Source organism: Erpetoichthys calabaricus, chromosome 2, assembly GCF_900747795.2.
Source record: "Erpetoichthys calabaricus chromosome 2, fErpCal1.3, whole genome shotgun sequence".
In the NCBI taxonomy this organism is placed as follows: Eukaryota; Metazoa; Chordata; class Cladistia; order Polypteriformes; family Polypteridae; genus Erpetoichthys; species Erpetoichthys calabaricus.
The window spans coordinates 320,572,309-320,584,779 of record NC_041395.2 but is presented as its reverse complement, the minus strand read 5'-3'; the positions used below and the strand labels follow the sequence as shown (position 1 = coordinate 320,584,779).

The 12,471-nt window shown below is 42.5% G+C and overlaps 1 protein-coding gene across 1 annotated transcript in view; it reads right to left on the bottom strand.

Moving 5' to 3' along the window:
* dna2 (DNA replication helicase/nuclease 2) overlaps nucleotides 1-12,471 on the bottom strand; it is a 72,008-nt gene that overhangs the window by 29,264 nt on the left and 30,273 nt on the right. The window contains exons 10-11 of the mRNA XM_051923392.1: nucleotides 9,863-10,022; nucleotides 9,505-9,706 (exon numbers count right to left, since the gene is read on the bottom strand). Coding sequence (XP_051779352.1) covers nucleotides 9,505-9,706; nucleotides 9,863-10,022 — 362 coding nt within the window. The remainder of the gene's footprint in view (nucleotides 1-9,504; nucleotides 9,707-9,862; nucleotides 10,023-12,471) is intronic.

Sequence of the window (12,471 nt, the reverse complement as noted above, 5' to 3'; positions counted from 1 at the left end):
CGCTGAGAGAATCACCTTCAAAGACAGAAAGTATAAAACTAGACAGGCAGGAAGGAAAATGCTTTGAAAATAATGACAGAGTCAGAGAAGCAGGCTTCACAGGAACACACTTGAGAATTGGAGTGCCGGATTAAGAGAGGTTTAGACACATGCAAATACAGAGGAAAGGCGCTGAAGGTACATGTAGGGCAAGCAATAGAATTAGTTATTAGCGGCTTTCAACAGGTACTATGGCTAGTATTTACATAAAAGAAAACTGTGAAGTCAATGGTTTTTGCTCAACACAGAGCAGGGAGTGTGTTAAATGGATGAACGAGATACATGGATGTCTCATTTCTGGTGTAATTTAGGGTACTTATCGGACCATTGATGGTACGACACTAGTTAAGTAGGTGAAAATGCGTTTTGCAAACCTGAAAGTCACTAAAGCCATTATCTGCTTCGACCTGCTGCTTGTCTATTCATATACTATGCAACGGAACAATGAACATTATAAACAACAGCACATATGGACTGGCATCCTGATTGGGACTGAACAATGGTTGTTACCCAGCCAGAAGCCTAGTATACTGGAAAGAATAGCAGAGATGAGCACCGATAAATATTTTCTCCCCCAATACACTAGGTGGCAGCCTCCTCAGGTTATGATTCCCACATTGAGGCCTGTAGTCTCCTGAGGCAGCCCTGCTGGGCTCCGTGGGGGCTGCCAAGGGGAGCTGATGGGATTCACAATCCCTACTTTTTTAGAATTTCGGATTTACCTGGAAGTACTTCCATCACGCTATGCCCTGGCACCGGAAGTACTCCTAGATCCAAGATATAGGGAACCACTCAACCTCATCCAAGAGAGTTGGAGTTGGGAGGAAGTAGGACAAAGCTCACCTGGGAGGTGTCGAGGAGAGAAAGAAGAATTGTATTGTGGTTTGCTTATGCCTCGTTTAAAGCCTTTGTGCTGGGTATTTTGTATAAAATTATACCTGAACTTGAGTCTGTGAGGTTATGTCTGGAGTTTGAGGTGCTGCAACGCCTCTTGGTAGTCACAACATTCAATGGAACTTTGCTAAGCTGGGACTTGTTTTGGTGGGAAGGCAGGAGGGAATGTTGCAGGCGTGACATGTCTCTAAACAGCCTCTTCATATGCAGTAAACATTTTATTTTTAAATGTTGTACTGCTTGAACAGTCATCACAGGTAAAACCCATTTGCAAACAGCAGAGCCAGTGCTACCTGTTCTAAACTATTCCTCTTCTGATCCTCACTCCATTTGGTTTTTCTTACAATCATTATCAACAGTCAACATTGGTGGAGCTGGCATGGACACACTTAGAGTTCAGTAGATTTTTGTATATTATTTAACAATCGGACGCATGGGGGGGGGGGGGGTTTGAGAGAGAGGTTTGTGATCAAATAAAGATGCTGAACATCTCACTATTGGCTTTTGCATATTGATTTTTCTTAAATATTTGGAATTCAAAATTCAATATGTTGTCCAGCCAATAGATACCACATCCCGCTGCTCCTCCACTTTCTGCCTAACACCCGAGTGCTATTCTTTTGAAATTCACTGAGCTGATGTAAAAACATAAAATGATGTAATTGAACAAAAAGTATGTGTGTACAGAAAATAGGACAGAATGATCAAACTTGTTTGTGTTTTGCGTACGTGACAAAAAGCATGTATACTTTCTGGAAGTTTTCTTTTGATGATGTGTGTGACAAGAAAATATACCTTTAGGGTAATGACTTTACAAAATTGGAAAAATACAATGAGTCAGGACGCTATTTTTATTGCTTACGTGGTCAACGATCAGGAGACTAGAAAGGTATAAAAGAGCAAGGACATCTGCGCTCGAGGCAGATGAAGTGCGGTGTCCTAGGACTGTGTTTCTCTGTCATTTTACCCTTGTCTGGTATGTATCAATAAAAGGTTTTGACTAATTTTAATTTTCTTCTCTGTCTTCAGTCACAAAAAGTGTCCACAGTTTTTGGCGCCCGGACGTGGGGCAAGAGACGGCCGGTCGACTCCTCCAGCGAGACCATTTCAGTGATCCGTCTTACCAGCGGACTGCCGTCAACTTGAGCTCCGGCAGCAGAGCATGCAGCTCCGGCAAAAGTTAGGACTGCCCTGTCCTGAAACAGTTCTTGCGTGAGGAGCCCCTGGTCTCCTCTTTGCTACATCCACGGTGACTGAACGGATTTCCAGACAGAGCTTGCACACTTCCAGGCTGGGGTAAGCACCGGGGGATTTCCGAACATTTTTTATTTTCTAAATAACGGGAGGGCGAGTTTCCTGTTGACCGTCTAGTCATACTCATATCTCAACGGGTTGCTTAAGGTGATGGAGACTTGACCCAAGCAGTTTGACGCATACGAAAGGTCTGACGAAAGGATACTGGCCTCACCCATATCCTAGACTCGGCTGGACGTATTGATGTAGTATTCTGCTGAACCGAATCGGACACGAAGTCACCTGAGCTGGAATCCGGGGATGTGAGCGGACAGGCTAACGGGACGAGTAACGGGGTGGTATATATATATGTATGGAAATATAAACCGAAAAAGAGCACAGATTGCAGGATTGCTGTTAGGACGGAATAAATAAATCTACATACGGAATAAGCAACAATACCGTGTTCTCCTGGGAACTGGGACAGGACCGATAGTTAGGTGTCTCCCCTTGGGAAAAAAGAAGGGAACAGTAAGGGAACAGTGAGTGGCACACTTAATACCTCGCTGATTCATACGGACAAGGGATTAGGCGAATCAGTATATAGTTGGAAAATTAAATACAGGACCCGGGAGAGCAAGGGGACATAATGGGAACTTATAACAGTAAGCCTGTTAATCGCCGCACAGGGGGATCAAAATCATTAATGCTGGAAGAATTATTTTCGGAGGATCAACAGACGCCCCGTAAAAATGAGTCTCCTAGGAAATTTATAGAAAAGAAGACAGGTTTAGATTTCAAGAAGGCATGTAAGAAATGGAATAGACAGAGTGGTGGGCGTTGGCCGATAGAGGGGACAGGAGATGTAAGTGAAATACAGGAAACTAGGAAGATCCTGTGTAGGAATAAGCAGGGTTGTTATAATAGTGGACCGTATCGAATGGATATGTTCGATAGATGGGAATTAGTAATAAAAGACAGAAATTTAGAAGCAGTACAGAAACAGAATGAATTGTTGCGGGCAAATGAGGGAAAGGCTAAAAAGGAGAAAGAGGAATTACTAATTACATTACAGAAAGTTCAGACAGGCACTGAACCACAGGCAGATGGGAGGAAAAGGAAGAATAATCCAAATAAAGACCCCCTTTATCCTATTATTTTTTCCCCTCCTCAGTACCAACCTCAGGCACCTCCATTATCCCCTCCTCTATCCCCCATTCCGACTGCCCCCCCTACACTACAACTAGCAGAAGTTTCCCCTGATGATTCCCCAGGCACAGATCACTATGACCCCTCTACCCATCGTGATGACCCACCCTGTACTAGACAAACCCCCGTCTCCAAATGCACTCGAAGTCAAACCTCCACTCACAAACCAGCTCCAACTTTTTTCTCTTCTGATCCTTCACCTTCACTTACTTGCCCTTTAATAGAAGTTCCCAATCCCCATTATAACCCTGCCCATCCAGCTGGACCCCAAAATCCCACAACAGTTATGATAAATCAGAACTGGGACATCCAAGAACTAAAAGATGTCGTGAATGCACTTCCAGATCCAAAGGAAGTAGGAGGACTAAAATTTGTTGAACAACTTGATCAGTTAGATAGCATGTATAAGCCTAACGCTGCTGAATGGACCCAGGTACTTCGTCGAAAGCTTGGGACCACATGGGCCACTGTTAGCAGGGGTGTTCGCAATGACGTTCCATGGGTATGGAACCCAGCTTTAACTCGAGGACAGGGGATAGGTGGAGAAGGCGAATTTAACCCACAATGGGAGGCGTTGAGACAAAATATTGCAGAAAAATATAAAAAAGGAACGGACTGGTCCCTTATTTCTGCTGCAAAACAAAAGAGAGACGAGACGGTTGATGAATGGGCACATAGGATTCAAGACCTTATGGCTAATCACTCGGGCTTGGAAAATGTTGATGACTGCACTCGAGCTGCAGTTCCACCTTTTGTTTCCGGTTTGCGTCTTGATATACAAAACAAGGTCCGCACTTCCTGTATTGAGTGGGAAAGTGCCACGTTTGATGAAGTCAAACAACATGCTGAACATGCCGAAAAACAAACTAAGCAGAAGGAATCGGACTCTCATGCCAAATTATTGGCAGCACAGATGAACTATTATACCAGGAATGCTCCTGACCAAGGTCGAGGATATGGCTTTAGAGGAAGGGGACGAGGACGAGGTGGTTTTAGAGCTCCTCCTGTTGACCACAATAAGAATCCTTTTATTCCCTCTCCCTTAAATTCCAATGCTAATTCCTTCTCTTGCTACGCCTGTGGTGAAACTGGACATTTTCGTCGGGAGTGCCCTCACAGACAGCAACAGCCCCCATCTCCCCTTATTCCACCTGTTTTTTCTGACACCCCTGACCAACAATACTGGCCATAGGAAAACGCAGGGACCTCCAGCCACTCTTTTCAACTACCTTTGCTCACCCATAATTCAGAGACTGATCCTTTACTGACATTGTTCGTTGATGGCACTGAGACTATTTTCTTAATCGACACTGGTGCCACTCGATCTACCCTCTCGCTGGCAAAGGTCCCTGCCTCGAACGAAACTGTTACTGTGCTTACTGCTTCTGGACAACCTCACCTTCTTCAAGTATCAAAACCTCTTCAAGTCCAGTCACGTCCTGGCGGACATACCTTACTGCATCGTTTTCTTTTGAATCAGCTTTGTCCAGTTAACCTTTTAGGAAGAGATCTCATGACAAAACTTTCTCTTTCTATTTCTATGACTGACAAAGGTTTTTTCTGTTCTACCCCCAAGTTGTTGTGTCAAATTGCCCCTTACCCCAAACCCTCTTTTGCAGCTTGGACTTTAAATATTTCCCCACACACCATTCTCCTCAAAGCCCTACACTCTTTTTCCCCTTGTCTCTTTCCCAATTTACAGGCCCCTGACATTTTACACTGTACTGCCCAATACTTCCCTATAGAAGTAGACACCCCCTGGCTAGAATCTTTCCTTACTTCTGGTACTTGCCCCGAAACCCTTCACATCTCCTGTGTTTTTATTTCATCCACAAAGGCAGCTGCTTCTGTTCATCTTACATGCTCACAGCACATATATTATCTTGGCGGCACAGTGCCTCATATTTCCTTAGCTAAATCACACACTGTTAAATGGGGGGAAATAGGACCATGGGTAGAAAAATGCCTTGAAAGAACAGACTGGTTACAAGTTACTCCAGGTATTTTTGATACTCCTGACCATTTAATAACTAAAGTGGTGTTTCAAACTGATTTTTTAGTACATCGCGCTTTGTGCCGTCCTTCTTCTTTTGCTTGTTCATTACAAACCACTTTCCCTTCTTGGCTCTCTATGCTCCCTGATTCACTATGGTCCCAGGGAAAGAATGATTATGGAAGGATAGCCCATTGTGAGCCTCTGGTGATCCACCCGAAATCCTCCTTCCGCCCGCAACGTGCCCAATATCCTCTGTCTCCCGAAGCAGAGGCTGGCATCTCCGCCGTACATTCCGATCTCGTCAAACGCGGTACCGCCGATGGACATGGACCGTCATGCCTCAGGGATACACTGAAGCCCCTTGTGTTTATGGACAAGCTCTTGCCCAAAATTTAGAAGGCTTTTGGCCGGAAAGAGGTAGTACATTGATACAGTATGTAGATGACATAATGATATGTAGCGCTACGGAAGAAGATTGTACAAAGGATACCCAGAAATTGTTGCTGTTTCTGGGGGAAAATGGCCATAAAGTTTCTAAAGTTAAGCTGCAGCTAATCAAAACAACTGTAAAATATCTAGGTCATGACATTACGTATGGAACAAGAGCTCTCTCTAGCGATCGCATTACAGCCATCCAAAATCTTCCTAGACCGGTCACAAAACAACAGGTTATGTCTGTTTTAGGTATTCTGGGCTACTGCAGACAGTGGGTTCTAAATTTTACCGAAAGAGCACAGCCGTTGCAACAATTGGCTAATACTCCTGGCATCCCCCTTTCTGGCCAGGTCCAATGGAATGAACAGGCTGAGAAGGCTCTCTGTAACCTCAAAACTGCTCTTCTATCTGCGCCCGCGCTAGGTTTGCCTGATCATTCTCGTCCATTCACTTTGTTCGTGGACGAAAAGCAAGGATTTATGAATGCAGTACTGACGCAACAACATGGAGATAAACAAAGACCGGTGGCTTATTTTTCTAAAAAACTGGATCCAGTGGCCGCAGCACTTCCTCCGTGTCTTCGTGCTGTGGCTGCAACAACAGAAGCTGTATTAGCAAGCACGGATGTAGTTCTCATGAGCCCCCTAACAGTTAAAGTGCCTCACGCTGTACATTCTATCCTAGTACAAGGCAAAACTTCACATCTCACTACTGCTAGGGCAATACACTATCAGAATGTACTCTGTACTTTGTCAAATGTTACAATTGAAAGATGCTCCACTTTAAATCCAGCCACTCTTTTCCCAACTAACAACGAAGGAGAACCACATAATTGCCATGACGAAATAGCAAAGGTTGTAAAACCTAGAGTAGATCTACAGGAAACACCTTTAGAAACTGGAGAAATGATTTTTGTGGATGGATGTTCCTTGCGATTGAAAAATGGAGCACCCTCAACCAGTTACGCAGTGGTCCAAGGGGACCGCCTGCTGGAAGCAAATCGAATTTCATCAAGCTTGAGTGCACAGGCAGCTGAACTCGTAGCACTCACTCGAGCATGTCAGCTGTCCGAAGGGAAGATCGTAACAATTTATACGGATTCCAGGTATGCTTTTGGAGTCTGCCATGATCATGGAGCACTATGGAAACTAAGGGGATTTAAGACCAGTACTGGCAAACCCATCCAACATCAGAAATTGATCGAATCCCTTTTAGAAGCTATAACCAAACCATCGAAGCTAGCGATTGTTAAATGTCAAGCTCACACAGGAAAACAGGATCCTGTTAGCAAAGGAAATGAATTAGCTGACCACTTTGCTAAAGAGGCTGCATATAATAACACACCAATTTCTTTATTCCAACAGAGAAATGACCAGGACCCTGATAATCAAATTATTTCTTTACAGAGTGCAGCCACGGATATCGAAAGGAGAAAATGGTCCAAAGAAGGGTCCCTCTCTGATGGAGTCTGGACTCATAAACACACTAACAAACCTTTTCTCCCAAAAGCATCTTTCCCAGGAATGGCAAAAATCGCCCATGGCCTCGATCACGCAGGTAGAGATGCCATGGTTCGAGATGTTGAAAAACATTGGGAAGCTGTAGGTTTCTCTACATATGCAGAGCAATTTTGCAGACGCTGTGCAATATGTCAAAAGTTTAATGTGGGAAAAGGTACCCAGGTAAGTCCCGCCGTTACCCCTAATCCAATGGGTCCATTTGAACACCTCCAAATGGATTTCATTGAACTAACCCCGTCTAAAGGGTACCGATATTGTCTTGTGATTGTCGATGTGTTCTCCCGATGGGTAGAGGCTTTCCCTTCAAAACACAACGATGCCAAAACAGTAGCTAAAGCACTAATTAAAGAGATTATTCCAAGATGGGGTATCCCTCAAAAGTTACAAACAGATAATGGCACTCATTTTGTGAACTCCGTTATAAATGAATTAACCACCTGGCTCCAAATTAATGTGCACCATTATTGTAAATACCATCCCCAAAGCGGAGGCATCGTAGAACGATGCAATGGCACTTTAAAAGCTAAACTCGCAAAAATTTGTGAACAAACTAATTTATCATGGCCGGATGCACTACCCTTAGCTTTAATGGGACTAAGGGGACGGACACACCGACAACTGGGACTATCGCCGTTTGAGATTCTGACCGAACGTCCCATGCCCGTTGGCATGGTTGTAGGAAATGTGAATTTGCATACTGTGGACAATGATCTTCTCTCTAGTCTTGCAGGTTTACGAACCTCGTTGAAGGAAATCCACCAGCAGGTTAATCAAGCCTGGAGGACCAGCCCCCTTTCCAAGGATTTACCAATTCCCTTGGGCACCTGGATCCTGGTTCGAGATACTCGGAGGAAACACTGGCATCAGCCTAGGTGGAGAGGACCATTCCAAATTCTTCTATCCACACCACACGCCGTGAAAGTTGAAGGACTGCCTGCCTGGATCCACGCATCGCATTGCAAGAAATGGCTATCTTAAAAATACTTTTTCTGTTGGCTGTTACCCGCACCCTCTCAGGCTACCCAAGGATGGGTGGTGATCTCTATCTAAGTACTTTACCGCCTCAATGGAAAGGGCATATATGCTACACGAGGAGCACATGTCTCGTATAGCTTCTTCCATTTTCTCCTCCCCATCCCCTTTCCCCCCCCCCCTTCCCCTTCATCAACCATTTCAATTTAATTCTACTGCCCACATCATTTTGTTCAAAAAGGGAGGAGTGTAAAAACATAAAATGATGTAATTGAACAAAAAGTATGTGTGTACAGAAAATAGGACAGAATGATCAAACTTGTTTGTGTTTTGCGTACGTGACAAAAAGCATGTATACTTTCTGGAAGTTTTCTTTTGATGATGTGTGTGACAAGAAAATATACCTTTAGGGTAATGACTTTACAAAATTGGAAAAATACAATGAGTCAGGACGCTATTTTTATTGCTTACGTGGTCAACGATCAGGAGACTAGAAAGGTATAAAAGAGCAAGGACATCTGCGCTCGAGGCAGATGAAGTGCGGTGTCCTAGGACTGTGTTTCTCTGTCATTTTACCCTTGTCTGGTATGTATCAATAAAAGGTTTTGACTAATTTTAATTTTCTTCTCTGTCTTCAGTCACAAAAAGTGTCCACACTGACCAGCCATCCGATATTTTCTCTAAACCATGCCACCTGGACACGGCTAGAGTCAAGACATGAGCCATTGACACAACACAACAGCTCATTGTTCTCTTGTACCAGAGACCATTATTCAGTAGATGAACTGCGCTTAGACTTCCTTGATACCTATTTCAAAAATCTTTAGAAATCAAGCAAAGTGATATTTTCTATCAAATGATAACGTGGATAGTACCTGTTTTGAAGTATGTATTTCTAGGTTAATAATAGGCTGTGAGATAAAAAGGTTTCTCAAGGATTCTGATAAGCTTTGCTACAATGTCTTCTGTTGGTGCTTTTCTGAAGGGGCCACATAAAACAAGTGCAAAAGTGATCAATTATTTGCAATAAAAAGAGTGAATGCCTTCCAGCCTTCTACCCATTTTGATGTTACCTTGGCTAAAGTAACCATCTCTAATCCTGTACCATACTGTTCACATTTCTGTTGAGCTTTTGGGAGTTTCACTTTAAATGTAACTTCAGGTCTAAAATAAAGTGTTCCAGTAGTCCATGATGAAATCCATTACTTGCCTTTCTTCAGGTGAAAGCAGCCATATATTTTTACGCCCCCCACGGCGCTCAGTACTTTGGCTCTCCAAGGCACAAAGCAGATACCACTTGCTGAAGTATTGCAAGTGCTCCTCTCTCAAATGGGAGCATTCCTGGGTGAAAAAAGAATGAGGGATTTCGACGGTCATCTCTTCCATGGCAACTGGATACTCTTCAACCCTTAAAAAAAGAAACAAACAAAAAAAAAAGTCATGAGCCCACAGCAAATTGGCAAGCTGTGTGTGTGTGTGTGTGTGTGTGTGTGTGTGCGCACGTGCGCGCGCATGTGCAGTGGAGCAAAAAAACAAAATCTGTAAAACTTTTAATTATTCCTACCTGCTAAATATTGCACAGTTTCTCCTTTGAGGACAAAACTTGCATATCTGCGTATTGTTGATCACTGGTGGTAGAGGGGCAGCTTTTGGTTGACCTTCTGCTGTTTGCTGAATAGCATTGTCAAGGTGGAAAGCCAAAGTATTCCTCAGTTTAAGCAACTCTATTGCAAAAACAGCAATAACATTGTACAGATTATTACTTAGTATTAATAAAAATTTAGTATCACCGTTTGATTTATCTGCTTGCCAGCAAGCAGCATTAAAATGTTTGTCACAAAACCATGTATTTCCTCACGAATAAATATTCTGTGTCACTTTTTCATGACAAGCAAGGCTAATTAAATAAGTAAATTTTATTTACCGTATATACTCGCGTTTCAGTTCTCCCGCGGATCAGTTGGGGCTTGATTTTATCATATAATTTATAATAATGCCCATCTGAGAGAGTACCCATGGAGTACACTGCCTTTTTTTTTTTTCCCCTATGTATTGTGCCTACGTGACCACATGGTAATACCCGAACTATTCTGAAGCGACGTTTGCACAGATTTGTGTTTTTTGTATCTCACACCCTCATACACCTTTATCGTAAAAGCATTCCATATCTTCGACAAAGCGTTCGATCAGAAGAAAATATGAAGCTGGTTTAAAATTAAAAGTCGTTGAAGTGGTGAAAGAAATTGGTAACTGCGCTGCTGCAACAAAATTCAAAGTGTCTGAGAAACTGATGTAAGATTGGAGTAGGCAAAAAAAAATTAAGTGTTGCATTTTTGAACGGGTGTATAAGTCGGGGTCTGATTTTATGCTCGATTTTTCGGGTTTCAAGACCCGACTTATACGCAAGTATATACAGTATATAGCACTTTACAAGAACAAATATCACAAAGTGCTTTACAAACCGTCATCTCAGACACTAGCACAAAAGTGAGTCAATAAATTAAAATCAGGAATAAAATGCATAGACATACACGCAAAAGCAATCTTATAACAAATTAAAACAACGAATATACAAAACTTCGTAATGCACAAAAGCAAGCCTGAACAAATTCAGACCAGAAAAACAAAAGCATAGACATAGTAAAACTTGATAAAATTACACAAAAATATCCACAGTGTCTACTGATCTCACATCTAGAAGAATGGAGTTCCACAATTTAGGGTCCACAAGCTCAAATGCACAATCTCTTTAGTCTTAAGTCTGGTCCACGGGACAGCTAACAAACCCTGATCAGAAGACCTCAAAGACGTGGATGTGATAGAAAGCTGCAGTAGCTCAGTAATACAGTTGCTGTAGTAGTTTGACCATGTAGTGCTCCCAAAGTGAGAACCAGGGATTTAAAATGAACACTGAATTTCATGGATAGGTGTGATGCGTTGCAGCAGTATTCTAGACCAGCTGAGGGTGACCCAGTAAAGATGAATTTAAGCACGTGAATGGTTAAGTTACAGTAATCAAGATGAGATGACACAAATGGATGCACTATCCTCTCCAGCTCTGTTTGGGGAAACCATTTCCCTGAGATCAGCAGTGTTCCCAAGGTGGTAGAAGCAAGACTGTGTTAGAAAGTGAACATGATTGTCAAAAGTCTGACCAAAAGAAAGTCCTAAGTTTCTGACAGCAGATTTCACAAAAGAGGAAAGATGGCCTAGGTTGTCTAGAATCTTTGGGATAAAACTGTCAGGTTACTCCAATTAACATTTTTATTTTATCAGTATTTAGTTTCAAATATTTCTCAGGTATCAATTTTTTAAAACATACAAGCACTCGTGCAAAATAGATAATGTTCAACATGTGACAGTTTAAAAGAGAGACATAAGTGTATTTCATCAGTAGAGCAGTGGTATGATATGCATTTAAACTGCTCAAAATATGACCAAGCAGAAATAAATACAAGGCAAATAAAAGAGGGCCCATAACAGAACCCCGGGGCAAACCAAAGGACAAAGTACTAAATGACAACGCAAAGTTACCAGCAACAACAGAGAAATTCCTGTGGGAAAGGTTGGAGAACCACCACTCCAGGGATAACCTTACACTCATCTGGAATGTCTCAGTCAGGATACAATGATCAACTGTGTCAAATGTGGCTGTAAGACCCAACACCACCAGTGCAGAGTATTCACCTGCATCAGTGTGCATTAGAATGTCAGAGACTGAGAAGAGTCGACTCGGTAAGAACTATTCAGTCTCTCTGAATGATGTCTCCTTAATAAACAACCCATTTTCGGAACCCACTTTTTCCACTAAGACAGTTTAACAGGAAAAAATAAGATAGGAATTGAGAGTCTACTACAAACAAATTAGAATTATCAATGTATCTGGCAGCTTATCTTTAAGCTGTATTAGGAAATCCATTTGAACATGTTTAGAATAAAGCACAGGGCACACAAAAGGTATTCCAGCAACCAGGGTCCAACTGCTGTGAAATTATAAAACTACCTGAGGTGACTGCAAACAACCCCTATTTATTTTAACTGCAACTAGTACATCTATTAGCAAACACATCTCACCTCGTTCAGGGACACGAGGGCCAGAGTTTGAAGAGTTAAAGTTAAAATGTACCAGAGTGCCCCATAAGAACTGACAATCACAAATAGAATCATTATGGG